The 20,595-nt window shown below is 40.4% G+C and overlaps 1 protein-coding gene and 1 non-coding gene across 5 annotated transcripts; both read right to left on the bottom strand.

Annotated features, from left to right (window-relative positions):
- Nucleotides 1-4,379: 4,379 nt before the first annotated feature.
- On the bottom strand, nt 4,380-19,916 carry SNRPC (small nuclear ribonucleoprotein polypeptide C). 4 transcript variants are annotated; one of them, XM_033103033.1, is made up of 7 exons: nt 19,798-19,916; nt 19,418-19,460; nt 15,136-15,244; nt 12,734-12,823; nt 11,292-11,396; nt 8,920-8,976; nt 4,380-8,481 (listed from the first exon to the last, which is right to left on the bottom strand). In XM_033103033.1, exons 1-7 carry the CDS (start codon nt 19,803-19,805, stop codon nt 8,357-8,359), a joined length of 537 nt encoding a protein of 178 aa, XP_032958924.1. In that variant the 5' UTR covers nt 19,806-19,916; the 3' UTR covers nt 4,380-8,356. The 4 variants fall into 4 exon arrangements, with proteins under 4 accessions (XP_032958924.1, XP_032958925.1, XP_032958926.1 ...); XM_033103034.1 differs by having other exon boundaries at nt 11,292-11,378; nt 19,798-19,915; XM_033103035.1 differs by lacking the exon at nt 8,920-8,976 and having other exon boundaries at nt 8,136-8,481; nt 19,798-19,915.
- On the bottom strand, nt 4,419-4,492 carry TRNAI-GAU (transfer RNA isoleucine (anticodon GAU)). The gene has a single exon. It is a non-coding gene; the product is annotated as a tRNA-Ile (tRNA).
- Nucleotides 19,917-20,595: the final 679 nt, after the last annotated feature.

Here is a 20,595-nt window from a genome sequence, read left to right as displayed (position 1 = left end):
CTCACAATGGTCTGGCAGAAGAAGGAGAAGGCGTCCCCTTGGTTACTGACAGGTGGACATAGTTCAGGTTGCCCTGTTAGCCTCCATGGACACCCAAGGGGAAGGCTCAGGTGGGAATTCCAGCTCTCCAGTAGGCCACACCAATACTTCCTGAGCTGGGAGTGGTGGACGACCTTGTCACTGCTGCCACAAGGCCTCTCTGACATAGGGGTATATGCAGCCCCATCGCCACTGGGCAGTGGTGAACGTCCTTTATGTCCCGACTAAGCCTCTTCTAACACGACTTCAGTCAGGAGGGGACAATGCCTCATTACTACCACATGGGGAGGATAATCCTAGCTCTTTTTTGACACCACCCTAGCAGGGGTTTGGGCATTTCATTACAGTCTCACAGGGTGGAAATCTAAGCTCCCCACTTGGCCTTTGTGGCATGGGTGGGGGTAGGACCAGTTTTTAATGTGGTGTTTGGCTGGAGTAGAGTGGCTGTTGTTTAAAAGTTTTCTGTCTTAACTGTGTCTTAGCTGCCTGTTTTCTCTTCCTTTGGCTACCGAGAGTAGGCTTTTCTTGGGGTATTTTTTGTCTGCTGCACATTGGTGTTTCTTCATTGCCAATTTCTTCAACTCCAAGTCTGGGATACACGAGGCAAAAAGAAAATCCAGAGAACACATCTTGTTCCTTGGGTTCCCAAGTTCCCTATCCCAAGTTCTGCTTTCTTCTCTCCACCTTTCAGTCTTATTCCTGTATTGTGTGTGTGTGTGTGTGTGTGTGTGTGTGTAAAATGTCCAGGGTTTTAGTTGTACTTAGCAGTAGGAATAGGGAAATATATATCTATCTACTCCATCTTTCTGGAAGCAGATGTCATACATTTTTTTAAAAATCTATTATTTTGAAATATAGAGTCTAGGAAGTTGTGAATACAGAGAAGTCCCATATACTCTTCACCCACCTTCTATCAACGGCTACATCTTACATAACTATAGTACAATATAAAACCCAAGAAATTGATACTGGGGTGTGTGTATGTGTGTGTGTGTGTGTGCGTGTAATTCTGTCATTTTATCACGTGTAGACTTGTGTAACCACTACCATAACCAAGATACAGAAGTAGTCCATCAGCACAAAGATCTCCATCAGGCTAACCCTTTATAATCACTCTGTTCCACCCACCCCAACACCTTTCCTACCCCCTGGCAACTAATTTGTTCTTCATCTCGATAATTTTGTCATTTATATACTAGATGGTATCGTGCAGTGTGATCTTTTCAGACTGGCTTTTTTGCACTCAGCATACTGCCCTTGAGATCCATCCAAATTGTTGGATCAATAGTTCATTCCTTCTTATTGCCAAGTCATATCCCACCATCCATACATTTCAAAAAAAACACCCAGCTGATCACTTTCAGATCCAGGAGCTTCCCTCACCTGTTTGGCAGGATGGCGACATCTCTTAATTTATGAGTAAACATTTATTTGTACATACTGTGCTATGTATGGAACAAGAAGACATCCATAATGCCCGGAGAAAAAAGACTATGCAAACAGGAAAGGTAATTTTATAGAAAACTCAAGAGCAAAAGGGTCGAGTAGCAAAGATTTATTATTACTGTCTACAAGGATTCTTAAGAGCAGTTTCTAGTTTGTGGTAGCTATGACTTTTCAAAGCAATTATATGATTGACATACAACAAAGTACATTTTTTTTAAATTAAAGTTCATTGGGGTGACAGTCGTTAGTAAAATTACATAGATTTCAGGTGTACAATTCTGTAATACATCATCCATAAATCCCATTGTGTGTTCACCACCCAGAGTCAGTTCCCTTCCATCACCATATATTTGAAAAGTGCATTTTTTTAAAGAGTACAATTTTTAGAGTTTTGGGAAATCACCACCCGAATCAAGATAATGGACATAGCCATCTCCATAGTTCTGGCTGTTTGGAGCTACACTGGCTCCCCTGCTGTTTCTCCAATACAATAGCAGACTCCACCTTCCGGGTCTTTGCACTCGCTGTTCTCTGCCTGGAAAGGTTGAGCCCTAGACATCTGAATGTCTCTCCCCACCTCACCCCCCACTCCTTTCTTTTCTTTCCCCCAGTCACCGCTACTGGCATTCCCTATGATGTAGGTGATGTTGGATCTGCTGGCAGTTTCTGGGTGTGGGCCGGGATCATGTCTCGTGAAGCCGAAGAATGGAAACACGGACCAGGGAGAGGCAAAAAGTTTTAAAAAGAGAATAGTTTATTTGAGGCAGGAGAAGAGGTTGCAGCTCCCGAGCAGGAGGGGGTCCCGAATGGGGGTGGCCCTGTGTCTGAGGCAAAAGCTCTTACTTTTATACCTTCCCTTGCCTGCTTGGGGAAGGGGAGCTGGTTGAAGGGAAATTGTTTGAAGAAGGGAACTTGTTTGAAGAAGGGAACTGGCACCTTCTAATGAAATTCGTCTACCAGGTTTGTTCTGCTTGCTCATCCTAAAGGAATTAGCAAAGTAACCCACTCTTATCTATCAGATCTGCTCCATTTGTCAGGCGAAAAGGAATTTTATGATTAACCTCAAGGCCTTGTTACATTAAGTCCTGGAGCGAAGGAGCGATTTCAAAACCTGAAGCTTTAGGATATGGCTGTCTTTGTTTATTCCACCAGGGACCTCCCTGTCTACCTAGGGACATGCTAACTCTCCTGTATCACCTATGCCACTTACCTACTTTATTTTTCTTCATGGCACGTACCACACAACATTGGTGTTTTCTATTTGTTATTGTCTCACTTCCCCTCTAGAATGTAAGCGCCATGAGAGGAAAAGACTTTGTTTTACTATTGTGTTCCATCACTTAGAACACTATCCACACTCAGAGTATTAGAGAGTGGCATACCCGAGGCAAGTTTTTCTAGCTGGACAAGTTCACTACTACTCTCAACACCTCTTTTTTATCAGTCAGGTTTTAGGCTCAACTGCATAAAACAGAAAACTCAAAATAACACCTAACTTTAACAAAAAAGATGTTTATTTCTCTTTCACGTAAAAGAAGTCTAAGTAGGCAGTTCATGGTAGCTCTTCAATCATTAAGCTCCTTCTGTTTTGCGAACACCATCCTTAGTTGCCAATTCGTGGTCCAAGATTGTTGTCACACAGCAGCCTAGCCGACAGTCCCCCCCCCCCCCCCCCCCGTGTCTTTCCTTGAGGAAAGTCAAGTCTGTGAGACTGTGCCTTTTGGGGACTTTGCTTATCTCAATGTTTTACACCTTATGTCTCTCTGTCTGGTCCCCGAAAGATGGTTTGCAGCCAAAGACGGGTAAGATATCTCACGTGAGATACAACCTAAGGCAGGCGGAACGAAGTGGGGACCCCCAATGAGCTGCCTTAGAAAATCCGGGAAGGAGCCTTGCCTCCCCTTCCCCCTGCCTGGAAAAAGCCATTGCTGCCTCTGGCTTTCCTCTCAGCTGATTGTCAGAGAAGTCATGAGGGCAGTAAAGATCAGCTCTCTCCACTTATCTCAGCGAAACGGTTACAACATGAGAGACTTGCCCCCCAGGGAGGTGCATACCTCACCTAAGTCATCAAAAGACTTTCCGCTCAGGCTGCTTGGGGACAAAGATAATTGGTTTGATTCACTGTTGTGATATGACGGATGAGTCTCACAGACCGAGTTAAAAAACAATACCACTTCCTTGTGTAATTATCAATAAAAGCCACCAGTCAGCTCGATTCAGGGCTCCAGTTTCTGGTGACGGAGAGACGCCCTGGTCTTCTGAGATTTAACTGCATTAAGTCTGTATCATTCTTTCTTTCTTTCTTAAAACCTAACCCAACGCCGCCCCTTCTCGCACCCTCACTGCCCGTGTTGCGCTGGACGCGACACAAGACGTTGCCTGCATTTCAAATATCACATGCACATCCCTGTCAAAAGGAAAGAGGGCAGAAAAAAGACACGGTGTCTCTGCTGCACGGCCTCACCAAGCTACACGGTACGGGGAATGTGCTATTGCGGATGGCCATGGATCCAGATACAAATTAGGGATTCTATTATTTTATTTTTTTAAAGATTTTATTGGGGAAGGGGAACAGGACTTTTATTGGGGAATAGTGTGTACTTCCAGGACTTTTATTTTCCAAGTCAAGTTGTTGTCCTTTCAGTCTGTTATGGAGGGCGCAGCTCAGCTCCAGGTCCAGTTGCTGTTGCTAGTTGCAGGGGGCATAGCCCACCATCCCTTGCTGGACTCCAGGAATTGAACCGACAACCTTGTGGTTGAGAGCTCACTGGCCCATGTGGGAATCGAACCAGCAGCCTTCGGAGTTAGGAGCATGGAGCTCTAACTGCCTGAGCCACCAAATTGAATTTTTTTTTACTTTAGAATTTTCTTTTGTTTTTTGTTTGTTTGTTTGTTTGTTTTTTCTGTTTTAAGGAGGGCGCCCATGCCCACAGTGGCCCATGCTGGAATTGAACCAGCAACCTTGGTGTTATCAGCACCATGCTCTAACCGACTGAGCTAACCGGCCACCCCTGGGATTCTATTATTTTTGATAGTAATAAATACTGGGGTGGGCAATGAGTAATGTCTGCCACTCTAGGCTTTATTGTATTACTCTTCTTTTTGTCCCTCTTTACGTGCTTCACTCTACCAGCAGAAGCTGAGATAAAAGTGGTGAAGAGGGGGGAAATGTGGCATTTGAATATAGAGATAAAATTCTTTGTCCTACCTTTACTTCTCTATTCTTTCAACAACCATCCCCCAAAAGTACTAGGATGTGAAGTACAGGCAAACAAAAGGAGGGAAGGATTAGGAGACCTTTTTCTCAGTCACTGTGAAAGCTGATTAAGTACTTACAAAAAGCTTTGAGATCTTGGCTTCCTATGCTGTGTTCAAAGTCTTACCATTAAATGAGGCCAGAAGTCAACGGGCTTTTCTTAATTGCCAGCTGGGGAAAGATACTGTTTCAAAAGGAACAAGTATGGAGAAACTAGATAATCACCTTAATAGGTGATCAAAATTACTATCACCAACAGGGGCAGATAGATGGACCCTGTGTGCCTGCCTACAGATGTGATATCCTGGGGACACAGCTGAGGACATGTACCAGAATGAAATCAGGAGGAAACATCAGACAAACGAGGAATGAAGAACATTCTATTAAACAAAAGGTGGTGAGATTGTCAGTGTCAAAAAATACAAAGAAAGGCTAAGGATCGGTTCTAGATTAAAGGAGGCGAAGGAGACTTGACCAAAAAGTACATGATCCTAGAGAGGATTCTGTACAGGACAGGAAAAAACAATGCAAGGACAATGTTGGATTAACGGATAAAAATGAAATATGGTTGGTAGATTTATGTTTCCTGAGCTTGATAACCATGGTTGTGTAAGAGGATGTACTTATTCTTAGGAAATACACCTCAAGTATTTATGACAAAGGGCATGATATAGCAACTTATTCTCAAATGGCTCAGAAAAATATATACGTATATCCAGAGAGAGCAAGTGAGCAAACAAAGTACATGTGGTGAAATGCTAACAGCTAACAATAGGTGATTCTGGTCAAAGGGTATGTAAGTGTTCTTTGTACAGTTCTTGCAACTTTTCTGTGAGTTTGAAATCCACTCCTCTCCCCACCCCTAAAGAGCAAGGACAATAAGTTAACATTCAGATTATTTTATTCCTGCTCTTGTCTGATGAACTATTCTATATGCTATATTTGATTCTGTGTCCAAAAGTCTAACCTGTAAGCTTTCAATTGGGAGGGGAAGAAATGACTTCAATTAGTTAACATTTATCAAGGTTTTCATGAAAACCAATATACCAGGCCAGCCTTCAGGACACTTCTGTCAGAGAAACCTCAGGCAGGCCAGGCTTTTTTCTGTTCACCAAATGTTGTCTTGGAACCTAAAAGATACCATCTGACTGAAGCTATGTAATTGGGACAAACACTTAATCACCACTGGACTTTTTCCATACAGGATGACCAAATTAGCCTGTGGCTCTCTGCAAGGATCCCATTTCTCATGCAGCTTGGACTCAAGGGCACTGGCATCCTGACAAACCATGGAAGCCATGGCAGTGGGGATGACAGCGTGGACTTGAACTGCACGTCCTATGGCTTTGGATCTGCCCAAGAAAAGGAAGCCAGCACGTGACCCTCCATTTACACCAACTTCAATTCTTGCTATCTACTAGTATTCTTGATTACACCTATACAAATTCTTACATACTTTGGAAAAAGCTTCATTTTAGGAAGACCAGGCTTGTTCTTAAGTACCTGAGGCTATTTATTATACACAAAAGGCGCTCTCCTCACCCTCAGCCTGACAGAGCCATCCAGACCAGAAACTTGCTGAGTCACAGGTAAGCTCAGTTGGTAACAGCTTACCCTAACTCTTCAGTGTGCAGATTTTAATAACAAATCTGAGCTATAAATCCAGACATGTAAACTATCAATTTCTGAGACTTAAGTCTTTCTTTAAAAGATGTGACAACGAGAAACTAAAAGCAGGTAGTAGTTCCCACAAAGGTTCAGACTAGCAAGTTGACTCAAACTTACACAGAGCCTGAGCATGGAGATTCTCTCCTGGTCAGGTCCTCTATTTCTAACCTCTCATTTACTTAGATAAGATCATTTATTTGCTAAATTAGCTCCTCTTCAAAATATTCACAAGTTTCTAGGGGGAAATAAGCAACCCACCTATTGCTATTTCTATTTCTAGCTACAAATCTATAAAAAACTATAGACATACACACAGTGTTACATTCTTGAGTAGACCAGATCCTAAGACAGTTTGCCAAACCCACTAATAATCAAAATGTCCTAAAAAGCTTTCCCAAAATGCAAATTTCATAAGCCCCATTCCAGAGATATTGAATCAAAAATCTGGAATCTTTATTTTGCAGAGGGTCCCCTATGATTCTGATCATCAGCCAGGTGGTAAAGTGCTGGTTTAGGATACCCTCTGCCACAGCATCACTGTAACAAGAACCTCAGATGGCAAAGGTGGTTTGTTTTGTTTTGTTCTAAAACAGATGATTCGAAGTCTAAAAGGCACAAGGTGACCAGTCTTTCTCCTTCATCCCTGTCCTCCAGCTACCCATTTGCTCTTCAGGGGCAATACATATTACCAGTTGCTTATCTGTCCTTCCAGAGATCCTTTATACCTACAAAGGCATATATAAATATTTCCTTGGAAAAAGGAGAGCAGCAAACAATACCTTGTTGTGTGAACAAACCAAGGTGCAAACAAGGTGTATCCTGGAGGTCTTTCCCCAGCAATACATTGAGCTTCCTTATTCTGTTTTAACCAGCATGGTAGATGCCACTTTGTGGCTGTAGCATATTTGACAAATCAGTCCCCTTTCACTGGACATCTGTTATGTCCAGTCTTTTGCTGCAAAGTATAGTCATGTACACGTGTTGCCTCGTACATGTGCAATTCTATTTGTAGGATAAATTTCTAGACATGGAAATGCTAAGTCAAAGGATATATAGGTATTGTAATTCTGATAGATACTGTCAAATTGCCCTCCCCAGACGTTATAACAATTTTCACTCCCACCTGCAATGTGAAATAGTTTCGATTTTATAATGAGCTGAATATGAACAGTTCCAACAGCTTACTTTCTAGATGCTTCCCTGCAAATATCCTACTTTTATAGCCTGGTGATATAACAAATATTCTGAAGAAACCTTCTGTACCATGGAAATCTGAGTAATTTTACCATTGCTATTAGAAAGCTTTCTATTTGAAGTCCAAGAAAAAGAGGAGCTGAGAGAAAGGAGAAGCTGAGGTTAAGGCAACTCTTGCCATTCTTAGCTGACATGCATGCATTGTGAAGTCTTTTTTCCTAATTCAGCATAAAAGGCTTAAAATTTTCCACTTACTACACAAAGTATTATTCATGTGAAATATTAACCAACTGTGCTGTTTATTTAATCAACAAAAGCTCTACAAGTGTTAGTTTTACCAAAGTCTTGCACAAGAGAAATTTACTAAATAAAGGCAGGGTGCCCAAAGGGACCCACTCTATATAGCTAAGGAAAAAGAATGTCATGCAGAGGGCATGCTGAGGAGAGAATGATCTAGAGAAACATAATGGAAATGCTTCATCTCCTTTAAAATACACAAAAAATTCAGTGGGGAGAAAAAAGGGAACACGTGTTTAACTAAAAGTTGACAATTTTATTTTCACATTTCACAATACAAATGAAAATTGCTTTCCCTGTCCCACTACACCCTCCAAAACTATTCTCTTTGATAGGAAAGGGGGGCGAGTATTCCTTGTCATGCTGTTTGGAAACACCCAGAGTCCCAGCACCATGATCTCCTGGCGAAATAGAACAAGTTATATAGAACTGTTAGAAAGAGGCTCCCCTCTTCCCTTATCTGTCTGGTCGAGTCATTCCTGGCCGGGTGGGTACCATCATGGGACGGGCGGGAGGTCTCATCATGGGGGGCCCTGGCATCATTGGCATGTGGCCTCCCATGGGCGGCCTCATTCCAGGAGCTGCAGGACAAAATAAAGAAAAGGGGGGAAAAAAGAGAGTCAGAAAAATACTATTTATGAGAGAGCTTGGTGGGACTTCAATTAAAGACAAAAAAAGTAGCCCCCCCTGCAAAATGCTGGAAAAAAGACATACTTGACAGAAGAAATGCAACAAATTCATCACATCTTTAAATTACTTAGACATTCTCAAACAAAAGACAAAAAAAGTCAACACAAGAACCGTACGGAAATCATAATCTAATGATAGGAAGGGGGAAACTATTATTAGACTGCTTTCCAGAAACCACCAGGGACACTAGTTCCCTAAACTGGCCTTTTTGCTTAGGGAAATTCACAACTAAGCCCCACAATGTTCAGTCAGCTCTTGTAATCAGTTCTATGCACCATATAACCAGGAGCTAGTTCATGGATGTACACAGGCACAGAGGACAATCTTACCACTAAGCGTTTGTTCGGAGCTGTAGGAAAGGTGAGCAGGAGGCCCATGCTGAGAACCTGTTAGTAACCATACTTAGCTCAAGTCAAGAAAAATAATAGGCAATAATGTGATTTATAACAATTAGCACACACACACAAGTTGGATTTTTCTAATGCACTTTAGAAACTATTAATGAATTTTTTTAAGTATCACATCAATATACCAGCCAAACAAATGAGCCAGGGAAGGGAGGGCAAGCAGAGAGGTGGAGGTTAGGGAGGGACACGGGCAGCTTCATGGAGTTGGTGACGTTCTTTCTATACCCGCAGCTAGGTGGTGGGTTCACGGATATTCATTTTATTATCATGTCTCATAATTTTCATGTCATGTATCTTCTTTTTAAATATCAAATTTTACCTATTTATTTTTAACTAAATCATTTCGATTAAAGGCTTACTATAAATGGTTCAAGAAAACTACAGAGGGTGCCCAAAAAATGCATACAATTTTAAGAAAAGAAAAAAGTGTATTAAAATTGTAATAACATGTACTGATAACAAAAGATGAATACAAGTCATGTTTGACTTCTGCAGTTACAAGAGGTGCTCAAAGTGGTTACCATCAGCATAATTTTAATAGTTTTTTCCTTTCTTAAAATGTGTATACACGCTTTTGGCACCCTTGGTATATTCAAAGCTGAATACAGCCTTATCACAAAAAGTAAAACACAAGTATCTGCAGACACAAAATCCAACAGGTACAGAATTTTATTTTTTAGGATTCCTTTCAACAGGAACAGAGAATAACACTAAACACTTTATTTAAAAACCCACCATAACATAACCTGTATTCAGCGTTTGTTAGAGGAAGCTAATCTAGACCACATTGAAAATGAGGCACCCGAAAAACTTGTTTTCTTTGGTCTCCACAGTGCATTTAATTTTAATTAGTTTTGCCAACATTGGCAATTAATAAGTCTAATTACTAATAAGTCTACATTTCTTTTTCAACTTTTCATAATAAAATGCCCAAACACAGATAATAGGAAGAGTATAATAAACATCCATGTTCCCATCAACCAGCATCAACAATTATCCACCCAGGGCCAATTTTATCCCCACCCATTCTTAACCATGCCCACCCCCGACTACTCAATTATTTAAATGCAAACCCCACAATCTTATTATTTTATCCTGGTAAAAATAACAAGAACAAAATACTCAGGAGAACTGGCAACACCAACCTGCATTCTCATAGGCTGAACTGAGTTCTAGAAGCCTTCTTTAGATGAGTCATGCATTGCAGGTTCACCACATCCCTAACCCCTTGAGGAATCTGAATTAGTGGTGCACTTAAGAAGGCAAAAGAAGCCACTCTGATTGTGTTTTGGTTTCACAAGCCAGTAAGGCAGGAACTGTTTTTAGCTATACTCTCCCATCCCTCTAACGATACCCACAGCAAGCACACTGAATGCTTCTAGCCAGGAAGCTCTATTATACCTTTGTACCTTGTCTTACCAGTTGAGTTGTAGGCTTCTTGCATCACTTGTATTTAATTACATAACTATTCTGCAAACCCATTAAAATATGAAAAAAACCCACCACAACCTGTTTCTATGAAAACTAAGTTGCTACTTAGCAATACTCAGGCAAATCATCCCCAAAAGCACACATATTTGGTAGGTGAGTGGATCATAAAAGGCTGGAACTAGATTGCCTCACAAGGTCTCTAACCACTTCACAGAAAATGAAACTCAAGTTGGTAGAGGATGTATTACAGGTATGGCTTACTGATTTTTGCAAGAAATATATAGTGTTCTAATTAGTAGACTTGTTCTAAAGACCCTGACCACCAGCAGAAAAGATTTGCAAATTAAAGTACATTTATGTTTATGTTAAAACAAAATGTTTATGAGGTGTAAATTTTTCCCCTTCCTGAATAAAAGACCACTACCAGGCCGAAGGCCTTTTCCATACTAATTTGAGCTAGCTAACCTCCAAGATTAAATCAGCATGAATAGGTAGCTCTGCTCCAAATCACAACTGAGAAAGGTAGCAGCACAGGTATATACGGGTATCTACCCTTCCCTTAATCCCCCCAGCGGAACACACTCATCTACCTTCCTCTTCGTTATTAATGGCTGAAGTCAGGAGGACCTAAGGAAATAGGAGGGAGGGGGAAGAAGAGAAAAAGAGGCAGCCGTATCCTGCTTTCAGTAGCACAATGTCTTTGGATAGCATTCAATTATCCTGATAAACCAAATATTTCTTTTTCTTTCTCATTACAGATTCACCAAATTTAATTTGTTGCAAAACTACATTTAGATGGCTAAGAATTCCATATAAATGGAGAACTCACTCACAGTGGAGCATTCTGGGGAATCCACACTTACCAGGTCCCACAGGCATCATCCCAGGAGGAGGCGGGCCCATCATCGGCATCATGGGAGGGCCCCCCATGTGGGGTGCTGGCATCATACCTGGACGAGGAGGACCGGCTGAAGTAAAGAATGTGGCCTGAGGTTAAGATATGCTTATACATTAATATTTTATCTTCCTAATGCAACTAGTAGGGCTTCATGATCTGGTCCAAATTCCGTAACAATAGATTTCCGATGGTCTCTTTTACAACAGTGGATCCACAAAAGTCAGCATGCCACAAAACTTTACTTTGACTGAAAAGCAAGAACAAGCCTACGTAGACAGGAGTATAAAATGAAGTCAGGTTCCCCAGGTTAAAAAAAAATACAAAGATTTTTAACTTTTTAAAGAGGGTATGATATCTTCTGTAGAGCTCCTGATAAAAAGCTGGTGAACTTAAGCCACAAGTACCTAATTTCAGATTTTTAAAAATATCAAAACTCAAGTTTAAAAAGTTCTTGGAAAATACAAAGATGTATATGCAGAGATATTCCTGACAGTATCACTGACAACAGCAACAATTTGAAACAACTTGCATGTCCAACAACAAGAAAATGATGAGTTTAATTATGGTACATTCATACCAGAGACCACTCTACTATTGAAAATAATGGAACTGAGGGCCAGTCGGTCAGGATGGAGTCGGAGAGAGGTGATCTGAGAGCTGCTGTGAGCTGACGCCTGGCCAGGTTCCAGGACAGTGGGAGCCCAAGGGTTTGGTGGGCTATTAGTGACCCACCTGCATTAGTGTGCAACTATCATAAACAGCCTTCTTACTTCTGTGTGTTTATATCCGTGATTACTTACAGGGCTGAGTTTAGGCCTCTGAGTTCAGTTTCAATCTAAACCTTCCAGAAGAGCAAAAGCACTGTGGCCTAGTTACTCAATTTCCTCCTGCCTGTCATGCAAAAACAATAAACCTTCCCGAAGAGGCCTTTGAACCACTCCACTTTGAACTATACCATTCTTGTCTTTCACAAGGTGTGTGTGTGTGTGTGTATATATATATATATATATATATATATAAATAAAAGTGTTAGGTGGGTTAGAAAATAGAAAGACTGAGAAGTTTAGCTACGTCAATCCTCTAGTGTTGTGTTCTTAGCAGTAAATAATTTAATGTACTCAGCAATACTGCTTCATAGACTAGCTCATCTAATCACAGGTACATTCTGAGCTTTTCGTTGAGTCTGTCTCAGACCCACTTGGGATGCCACACATACAATATCTTAGTAATAATGCAATCAGAAGGTAACTAAAGCTATTTCAGAAATTATACCACTGAAGATGTTTTCTGTCACCATCTACATATTCATTCAATGAGCATTTGAAAACCCACTGTGAGATAATCTAACAAGATCAAAGTTTAATCTACCCACTTACACCCCTTGAGATAAAAACTTTAGAAACTTACGGAGGCTGGGGGGAGGTGGGATCATTGCCCCCGCAGGAGGAGGAGCAGAGAATGGAGTAGGAGGTATCTTTCCTTGCTGAAATGCTGCGGCTTTAAAAAGAAAAGAACAACACACGGTGAATAAGAATTCAACAGCCCATAACCACTTTCTTTTAAATCTTTAACGGTCACAATTACTTCACTTTAAAAAGTAACCATCTAAGATTACTAAATCATGGCTTCTAGTTTTTAAATCAACTTTAGATATCCACCAGTTAAAACAGCAATTAATTGGTTTATAGATTTGGGTTTTTTAACCTGTTTTTATTTAGTCAGCATTTCTATGGCTGAATTAACTATTGGAGACTGGAGTGAAAACCTCCATCTATCAATGTCTTACCAAAGAGAAGCGGTCATCTTTAATCTGCAGATGTGGTTTATAATCAATTCGAGCCATTCAGTTTTGTTTGAAAATATGTAATGCCTGTCTAAAAAACAGGCTTTATAAATTTCAATCATTCCTATATAGGCTGAGTCAAAACAATATATACCATTTGGTTTACCAGTTTTGAAATTAATGCACTGAGATAAGTGACATGAAAGAAACAAAGATTTCAAAGCAAGAGCCTGACCTGAAAGAGATTATGATCTTAAAAAACGTCTAAAACAATCAACTTTAAATTTTTATTTCAGACAATAAGAGGCACAAAAGAAACTGAAGATCATTTATATTTGGCTTGTAAAAGGAGTCACAGGTAAATACTAAAATACACTCATAAAGTATATTCCTGAATGTAAGCCTTTCCCAATTCCATGCGGTCTGCAGCCCAGGCACCCACCCCCATCCTACTCCACCCCCACCAGTGCAAAGGGGGTCAAATTATTCATGTCAATCACTGATAATTCATAAGGACCAGATCCAGAAAAATGACCTAGAGTGGAGGTTTATGAACAGCCTCTGAACGGAGCCTGTGCTCTACAACAGAGCATATCCTAATAAGGCGCCTCCACCCCACGTGAAAGGACAACTCGTAGAGACTAAGGAGGGAGTGGCTAAGCACTGGCTCAGCAGCAGACTCAATGTCACCATAATCATGGACATCATGAATTGCATCCCAGAGGGCTTGCCTCCTCACCTCCAAAAGTCCTCCATCAAGAACATTTACCCATCCTAAAGAAATTCTTCTGCTACATACAAAAAAAATAAGCAAAAAATAAAAATAAAAAAATAAGCGAATATAATGCGAACCTTTAATGCCGAGAAATTTCTAGTATCTTTTCAGAGAAAAAAGATTACATTATAATTAATTTTTCAAAGAAAATGGGACAATGTCTGAGATTTGCTCCTTAAAAATCCAGGAGGGATAAAGGGAGGAGATGAAGGTATTCAGTGGTTCTCAGCCAACGGCAATTTTGCACCCTTGGGGTACTACTAGGCAATGTTGGAGACATTTTTAGTTGTCACAACTGGGAACTGACACTTACCTCTAGTGAGCAGACGCCAGGGCTGCTGCTGAACTTCCCATAATGCACAGGACAGCCCCCATAACAAAGACTCACCCAACCCCAATGTCAATAGTGCTAAGTTTGAAAACCATGGTGGAAATGAAACAAGACTGCTATCGCTGGGTGCTGGGGAACGGGAATGGGGCAGAGAGGTGCACAGCCACGGGACGTTCATTCATTAAACATGTCTTTCTACTATGTTTGAAATTTTCCATAATAGGTTTTTTTTTAATTACATCACAATCAAAGTCCACATTGGCCTGCCAACTAAGTACAATGAATAATTAAGAAAGGCCATGTTTCAAATACACCAGAATGATCTAACATAGAAATGCCACATCTCCTGTCAGTGCCTTGGAGCCAACTAGCCTGAACGACAAAGATGTCCCTAATTAAACAAAAAGATTATGGTATGTAGGACAGGGGCCCAAAACATACTCAGACAACTTTGTCACATCAGTTACTTCCTTTCTGACTAATTATCTTTGTCAGAACTACAAAGAATAAGAAACTCAAAGTCTCTCAAACTCTTTGAAGAGAACTATAAACCCCTCCCCCCACCTTTTCCTATTATAACAGGAAACCAGTTCTAAAAACCTATGATCACCACAAAGGAGGTTTTATACCAATTTGCTACAAAATCTGGTCCACGTCAATAAAGACCTATCAGGCAATTCATTCTTCTCTGCCCCACTTCCCAGTCTAACCAATACCCAATTGCTCTAACCTCGATAATTAATATTAATGCGTTCCTATATCCCTGGGAAACCAATGACCTTCCACTTCTTTCATTCAACATATCAGAAAGCTCCTATTTATCATTCAGAATGAGTTGCTTCTGTGAGAAACAACAGAGAGACAGGGATAAGAAAGAATGGGACCATTCTACCACATCAGAACAAGAGACTGAAACATACTTGTTTTGTCAATCAGACTCTGAGCCTGCTCTTCCATCCATTTCTGATAGTAGTCTTTCACATTCTCTTTGTGTTTCCTACCACTGCAGTGTGTCTTTCTCACAGATGGCTGTAAAACAAAAAGGTCGTATCAGTCACAGAAACAAATTTCCCAAACTAGAAAATATATAAAGCCTTACCTTTATATAGGTGGCGTGGCTACCTTTAGCAGCTTTAGCTGGGTGCTAATGCCATCACTTACAAACATTACCCTACAATGTACTAAGGTAATTTATCTACACTATTTATTATGTAAACCAGGAGTCAGCACAATCTGGCCTATGGGCCAGCGCCTGATTTTGTAAAAAAAAAAAAAAAAGTATTGGAGCACAGCCACATTCATTTGTTTACGTATTGTCCACGTCTTCTCTCTACAATAACAGAATTGAGTAATTGCAACGAAGACCATATGGTCCACAAACCTAAAATAACCACCATCTAGCACGTTACGAAAAAGTTTGCAAGCCCCTGATCTAAAACACCACCATTTTAATACGCTGTCTTAGGTTATTCTATGGCAAAATAATATAGCTTACATTCATTTAAATAACATTGTCTATGAGAATATATTCTTTTAAATGATAATGGGTCTAGAATAGAGACTGTATATGAATCACATATAAACCTGTTTCCTTTTATTCTTTAACAGCGTTATTGGGTAAAATTGACATAATATAAACTCCACACATTTAACCTTTTGCTTCCTTTAAGTTAAAAGTTTACTTAACACTCACTACATGCCAGACACCATGTTATGTACTTTACAAGCAGTGTCTCAATCTTCATAAAAATCCCATGTGCACAGTACAATGGAATACTAGTAAGAGTGAATCACCGATACATGCAATATGGACCCAGCTCAGAAACGTGCTGAGCAAAAGAAATCAGACATAAGCAGAGTATATACTAAAAGATTCCATTCATATGAGGTTTTAAACTAGTAATACTGATCTGTAGTAATAAAAACCAGATCAGCTGTGGCCAGGGGTGTAGAGGACTGGCTGCGAAGGAACACGAGGGAATTTCTGAGGTGATGAAAATACTCTACACCTCGATGTACATACACATCAATTGTAATCATCTGACAAGTCATCACACTACACACTGAAAAAGTGAGCATTTAATTGAACATAAATTAAAACTCAATAAAGTGGATGAAACAAATCACATTCTACTCATGCTTAAAGACTTGTCTCCAAACACACAGCTGGTAAGCAGCAAACCCAGGCCTGGAGTCCGGACGTCATCCCCAAGGCTGCCTAACCACCCTCTACGGGTACAGCTTCTCTGCACGTGATTGCAGCAGATCTGACCCACGTCATGTGAGTGGTCCACGTTTCAAAATATTGTTCCCTAGCTCCCAAGCCACTGCTTAGACTGTGCTTACAACAATGATGCCTCAAGCCTAAAAACAAAATCATGCCTAAGAACCAGGAACAGTTTCAAAGTTACATATACAGCACTGAATGTTTTATACATTTCAAAGTCCACCAAGGGAACTACTTCAATCACCATGGAAATTTCATACTATTTTCTCAAAATATCATGTTAGAACAAGAGTATTGCAAAGGTTCCTGATGTTTCTCATGAAGTTATTACGGAGACACTTTTCAATTCTCTGAATTCTGGCATTAGCAAGATAAGTGGGTATATGAAAATACAGTGCTGAAAAAGGGTAGAAAGGCATAGCCCCTTCACTAATGATTTCAGAAAATTAAGACTCTCCAAATGACTTATAGAGAGGGGGATGGGGATCAAAACAAAACAGAACAAAAATAACTGCAGACTTATAGGCCAGCTACTACCAATACCAACTTATTGAAAGAGTCTCTTCCAGGACAGTCTTCAGATTATTTGTTCAGAACTATTTAATAATATTCAGAACTATTATTTCTTCAGAATGAATCACCTTACTTACACGTTCCACCCATCTATTTTTCTTTAATTTACTGGGGTGACAATTGTTAGTAAAATTACATAGATTTCAGGTGTACAATTCTGTATTACATCATCTATAAATCCCATTGTGTATTCACCACCCAGAGTCAGTTCTCCTTCCATCACCATATATTTGATTCCACCCATCTATTAATGCTGAACTACATCTGACCATGTGTTAGAAAGATTTCGGAATGAAGTAACAGAGAAATCATTGGTTAAGTTCTTGCAGCTCCTATGCAAGACATGAGTTCTGATTTAATCAGGTTTCTGCAAAGGCAGTAAGTATACAGCTGCAGTTCTCAAGGTGTAGCTCACAGACACCTAAGGGTGTCTCAGACCCACCCTTCAGGGGGTCTGCAAGGTCACAGTAAGTTCATAGTAATACTTAGACATCACATAAGACATTACTTTCCTTTTTCACTGTATTGACATTTGCACTGCTGATGCCAAACTCCTGGCTCTTTGGAATAAATCAAGGGAATAGCAACTCAATGCATTAGTAATCACTGTATTTTCAATATCACGCCCTCCCGGGGGGAAAAGAGCCAGTTTCATTCAGACTGTCCTTGATGAAGCAATAAAATTATTAATTTTATTAAATCTCAACCCTGAGTTTTTGTCTTTTTAACATTCTAGGTGGAAAAATGGGAAGTATGTACAAAGCACTTCTGCTGCATGTCAAAATACGCTATTTCAAAGAAAAGCAGGCAAGCAAACTGTTCAATTGTGAATTCTCCCAGTTGTCTCTTTGATAGAACATCGTTTTTATTTGAAAGAACGACTGAGAAACAAACTGGTTTTTCAGATTTCTCAAAAGTAAATAAATGGAGCCTGTTATTTCAAGGAAAGCAATTGGTAGTGTTTGAAATTTGACCTTTCAAACAAAAATTAGAATTTTAGAAAACCTTACCTGCCACCATGAGCTTGTCAATTTCTGAATGCTTAAAAGCCATTTCTAATTAGATTGTGACATTAATGAATGCCAACTTCACATTATATAATCAAATGTGTCCACACTTGGAAGACCTGCCTAACTGAGTGAACCAGTTTGGCCATTTCTCCAAATGGGCAAAACACGTTACAAAATCATGTGGTAAAAGATCCACTCAAAGTGCAAGAGAGACCGGTGAACTGTAATGTAAACAAGTGTGGGAAGTTTGATGTGGTTTCAGATTCTACACTGCAACTAACCATTTGTGGAGTTTGATGAAGAAATCTAAAGTATTAAAGAATACCTACAATGATCTAAAAAGGCTATTAAAGTACTTCTCTTTTTCCATATCTACGTGAGGCTGGATTCGTTATATACCTCAACCAAAACATAGTGCAACAAACAATGCAGAAGATGAGAATCCAGCTGTCTTCCATTAAGTCAGGCATTATAGAGGTTTGTAAAAATGTTAAAACAATGCTAATGTTAAAACATTTCTGACACTAAATTGTTTTTTTGAAAGCAGCTGTTTTTCACTTTTAAAATGCTATTTGTTACAAGTAAAAGGTTTGTTATTGTTACTCTTAAGTGAGTAAGTACTTTATAAATTTTAAGTTTTAATTTCAAATACAGCTAATATTAATGGATATAACCCACATAACCTAATTTTCTTTTTTGCAACCCAGTCATTTTTAAGAGGGTAAAGGGACCGTGAGACAAAAACGTTTGAGAGCTGCTGGTATAGAAGCTGCTTTTAGACTGCCCAGGCTCGTCTTCCAGCTCTACACAACTTACTGGTTTGTAACATCCCGTCAGTTATTTCACACTCTGCCTCAGTTTCCTCCTCTGTAAAATGGAGATAATACTAACCTCGTAGGATTATCATGAGCATTAAACAAAACAATACATGTAAACATTTGGAATACTGTCTGACACACAGTAAATATTCGAGCTTAGATGCTGTTATTATTTGTGAAGCAGTTTTCAATCAAATTGAAGTACTCAGTTTCAAATTTAGGCATTTCTTTCTAATTTAACAATCAAATATTTGAGTGCCTTGTCACAATCAAGTGTTTGAGCTTCAGGATACTTTCCTGGAATTCATCTTCAAACCTGCTAAAGCTTTATTATCTTGGGTCTCCACTGAAAACACTGACTATTGGAAGAGTAATAACTTCAAATTCTGAAGACTAATAACTTCAAATTACGAAGACAGTTACAGGAAGGGTAGAAAAATTAACATCCCAAATTATTTTCGTCAAGCAATGCCCTTAAACCCCAGCAGGATGAAAAGCACAAACTTACACCTAAAAAAAAAATCCAATTTATTACATATCAGGTTTTTTGAAACTGAAAAGAAACACTACTTACAGAGTCATGAGTGAGATATGTATCGCAGTAGTCACAATAAAACCTGGAAAGGTGGAAGGTAAAGAAAACGAGATGACAACCAGTTAATAGATGCCCACCCACCGAACTGCTATTCATCCAAAGTAAAACAAACAAGCAAACAAAAGACCTAGTCACGATTCATAGACATCAAACAAAGCGTCCTGACATAAACCAGGCTTTTTTGTTTCCCTACATGGAGTCGCCCATCACACTCTAAAAGGGGTATCTAGAACCCCCGGTCTCCCGTCCTTCCCCAGACCCTCTCTTCCCTAGAACCTCGGGAGCCAGAATCCGCTCTCTGTTCCCTCAGGGTCACAATAAGTGACCGCGAACACCCCCAGATTCAGGGCCCCACTCACTTAGGCATGTTGCTGCGCAAGACGTTGGCCACTCGATTCCGCGCCGCCGGAAATGACGCGCACAGCAAGCGCCGACGCCGCGGGACGAGGTATCCAACGCGACTTCAGGAACCTCCCCCGTCGTCCAATCCGCGTGCGGAGCGGCGCTGCGACGGCTTCATCCGCGTCTGGCGCCGAGTGAGGGGCGGGGCTTTTCCTTTCCTCCTCGCTCGCGCAGGCGGGAAGGGGTTGCGGGTACGAAGGGGCCCTACGAGGTTCAGCTCAAACCCGTGTAATCTTGATTCCGGATGCTCCCGGAAGCATGTTATTCGTTCTTTCGATAAATAACGATTACTTGTTATGTGCCAGGCATTGCTGTAAAGGCAGCGAAGACAGCCGTGAACAAGACTAAATCCTTGTCCTCGTGGAGTTGACATTCGAGTTGGGGAGGACAGAATGATAAAGTCAATATTTAGTTAGATGGAGCCAAGTGCTATGCGCGGTGAAAACGAAAGCAGGAAGGAGAGAATTCAACTTGAAATAAGACACTCAGAGAAAGCTTGCTGAGATGACAACCGAGAAATAATAGGTTTCCTAAAGCAGTAAAGCCAGGAGCAAGCCGTTTTATGTGTCTGTTTTGCAAGTCTCATTAACCCCAGGAGAGTGCAGAACCCCCAGTTTCAAGTCCCGTCTCGCCACTTCTGGCTGTGCTGCTTGCGCGGTTTCCTCTACGAAGAATAGGTGATAATTCTTACTTGTGGGGAATAAGAATTAAATGTGAAAATGCTCGTAAAGTGTTTAGTGCAGTCTGTACACACT

Source organism: Rhinolophus ferrumequinum, chromosome 3 (genome assembly GCF_004115265.2).
Source record: "Rhinolophus ferrumequinum isolate MPI-CBG mRhiFer1 chromosome 3, mRhiFer1_v1.p, whole genome shotgun sequence".
Classification (NCBI taxonomy): Eukaryota; Metazoa; Chordata; class Mammalia; order Chiroptera; family Rhinolophidae; genus Rhinolophus; species Rhinolophus ferrumequinum.
The sequence above is the reverse complement of the archived record's forward strand: the minus strand, read 5'-3'. Positions and strand labels throughout refer to the sequence as shown.